This window comes from Ananas comosus, linkage group 3 (assembly GCF_001540865.1).
Source record: "Ananas comosus cultivar F153 linkage group 3, ASM154086v1, whole genome shotgun sequence".
In the NCBI taxonomy this organism is placed as follows: domain Eukaryota; kingdom Viridiplantae; phylum Streptophyta; class Magnoliopsida; order Poales; family Bromeliaceae; genus Ananas; species Ananas comosus.
In genome coordinates this window covers 7,056,675-7,059,175 of record NC_033623.1, presented here as the reverse complement: position 1 = coordinate 7,059,175, position 2,501 = coordinate 7,056,675, and the positions used below count along the sequence as shown (strand labels likewise).

The following is a 2,501-nucleotide window of genomic DNA, read 5'->3' as shown; positions in this document are numbered from 1 at the left end:
TTCGCGCTAAAGCTTTGGAGGCATTACTTGTATGGTGAACATTGTGAGGTATACACCGATCACAAGAGTCTCAAGTACTTGTTCACCCAGAAGGAGTTGAATATGCGACAGCGGCGGTGGTTGGAGTTGCTAAAGGACTATGATGTCACCATATTATACCACCCCGGAAAAGCCAATGTCGTGGCCGATGCTCTAAGTAGAAAATCGGCGGAGAACTTAGCGACGGCAATTACGCCTCAACCGCTATTGCAAAAGGAAATGCAACGATTCGGGTTGGAAGTGGTAGCGCCGGGAGTGCCGGCTACACTTGCCGCATTGGTTGTGCAACCGACCCTATTGGAAAGAATCAAGGATCTCCAAGCTTCGGATCCTTATCTTCAGAAGGTGCGGAGCGAAGTGGAGAATGGCAATGCCGAAGACTTTGGCATTTGAGCTGATGGCGCACTTCGATTTCGAAATCGATGGTGTGTGCCCAAAAATGATGAGTTACGAAGGGTGATTATGCAAGAGGCGCACCAATCTCCCTATAGTATACACCCCGGCGGCACTAAAACGTATAAAGACTTGAAAGAGCATTATTGGTGGCCGGGTATGAAAAGAGATATTGGGGAGTTTGTGGCGCAATGTCTGACGTGCCAACAAGTGAAAGCTGAGCGCCGATTTTCGGCGGGAAAGCTACAAAGTCTACCAATACCCGTTTGGAAATGGGAAAACATAGCAATGGACTTTGTTACCGGTTTGCCTCGATCACAAGGCGGACACGATGCGATATGGGTGATAGTGGATCGATTGACAAAGTCGGCACACTTCTTGCCGATACATACTACGTGGTCGGGAGACAAGCTAGCGTAAGTTTATCTCGACGAGGTTGTGAGACTTCATGGGGTCCCAATATCGATTGTGTCAGATCGAGACCCCAGGTTCACATCCCACTTTTGGAAGAGTTTGCAAGACGCGCTAGGCACACGGCTCGACTTCAGTACAGCGTTTCATCCTCAAAGTGATGGACAGTCAGAGCGGACGATACAAATCCTTGAGGATTTGCTTCGAGCGTGTGTGCTAGATTACAAAGGAGGATGGCATGATTTCTTGCCTATGGCGGAGTTCGCCTACAATAATAGCTACCAAGAAAGCATAGCAATGGCGCCTTTTGAGGCACTATATGGACGTAAGTGTCGTTCTCCTATCCATTGGAGCGACGTGGGCGAGAGAGCGGCTCTTGGCCCTGATGTGGTGCGGGAGGCGGAAGAGAGAGTCCGCCTTGCCCGTCAACGGTTGGCGATGGCGCAATCTCGGCAAAAGAGTTATGCCGACAAGAGAAGAAAGGATTTAGAGTTCGCGGTTGGAGACCGTGTATTCTTGAGAGTATCGCCGATGCGAGGAGTTAAACGATTTGGGGTCTGTGGGAAGCTAAGTCCCCGATATGTCGGACCATTTGAGATATTAGAGTGTGTGGGTGCGGTGGCGTATAAGCTCGCACTACCACCGCGACTCGCAGGAGTTCACAACGTGTTTCATGTGTCGAATCTTCGAAAGTATATTCGCAACGCGGCACATGTATTGGAGTATGAGCCCGTGGAGCTACGAGAAGACATGTCTTACGAGGAGTACCCGGTGTGCATCCTCGATCGAGAAGTGAAAAAGTTGCGAAGTCGCAAAATTCCATATGTGAAAGTCCAATGGAGCAACCACGCGGCGCGAGAAGCCACTTGGGAGCTCGAGGAAACCATGCGGAGAGAGTATCCGCATCTATTTGAGTCGACGAGTTAAGGTATACGTAATTTCGCGGACGAAATTATTTTAAGGGGTGGAGAATGTAATATACCGAAAATTCGAAAAATAAAAATGTCGAACTTTGATCAAATTGACCAAAGTGCGAGGACGGTACACTTCGGAAAATCCGAAAGTGTTAAAATGAGTAAAAGTGAGTTACGGGAGGTTTTCGAGAGCTATAGAATCAAATTTGCAAAACTGCAGATTTTGAGCTCTCGGGGACCGGTCCTAGTGGAAGAGACCGGGTCCCGAAAGCGGTATGAAATAAGCAGCCGAAAATCGCTAATGTCTGAGAAAATATAGCACTCTCGGGAACTGTAAGAACGCCTTACCGAGAGACCGGTCCCAGAGAGCGCGTCACTACCAAGAGAGACCGGTTTGCATTGCGCGGCAGCAGCTCTGCTGCGCTTGGGGGACTGACGTTTCGGGAACGCGTCCCTGAAGGAGAGAAAGCCGTCCCTGCCTCGCGAACTGAAACCAGTTTGGGCAGTGTATTAAAGATGCAAAGTTTGAGGTGTTATAGCTGCAATTTTGCAACCCATTGAGTATAGTATTGGGTAAATGAGACTTTTCTTCAAAATTCTCGCACTTCCACACTCTCTTCTTCTCCCTCTCTCTCTATTAGAAAGACAAAGGACAAGAAGAAGAAAGAAGCGAAAGAAGGAAAAGAAGGAGAAGAAAGTGAAGAAGAAGATTGAGGAGCAAGAGAGCTTCACTTCTTCCTCTCT

General features: G+C 48.5%; 1 protein-coding gene across 1 annotated transcript; it reads left to right on the top strand.

The window, feature by feature from the left end:
* On the top strand, nt 1,282–1,770 carry LOC109707557. Its single transcript, XM_020228905.1, has one exon. The coding sequence runs from the start codon at nt 1,282–1,284 to the stop codon at nt 1,768–1,770; it is 489 nt and encodes a 162-aa protein (XP_020084494.1).

What these genes read in the sequence shown, in the direction of transcription:
- LOC109707557 (XM_020228905.1), top strand. Translation starts at nt 1,282, where the DNA reads ATGGCGCAATCTCGGCAAAAGAGTTATGCCGACAAGAGAAGAAAGGAT.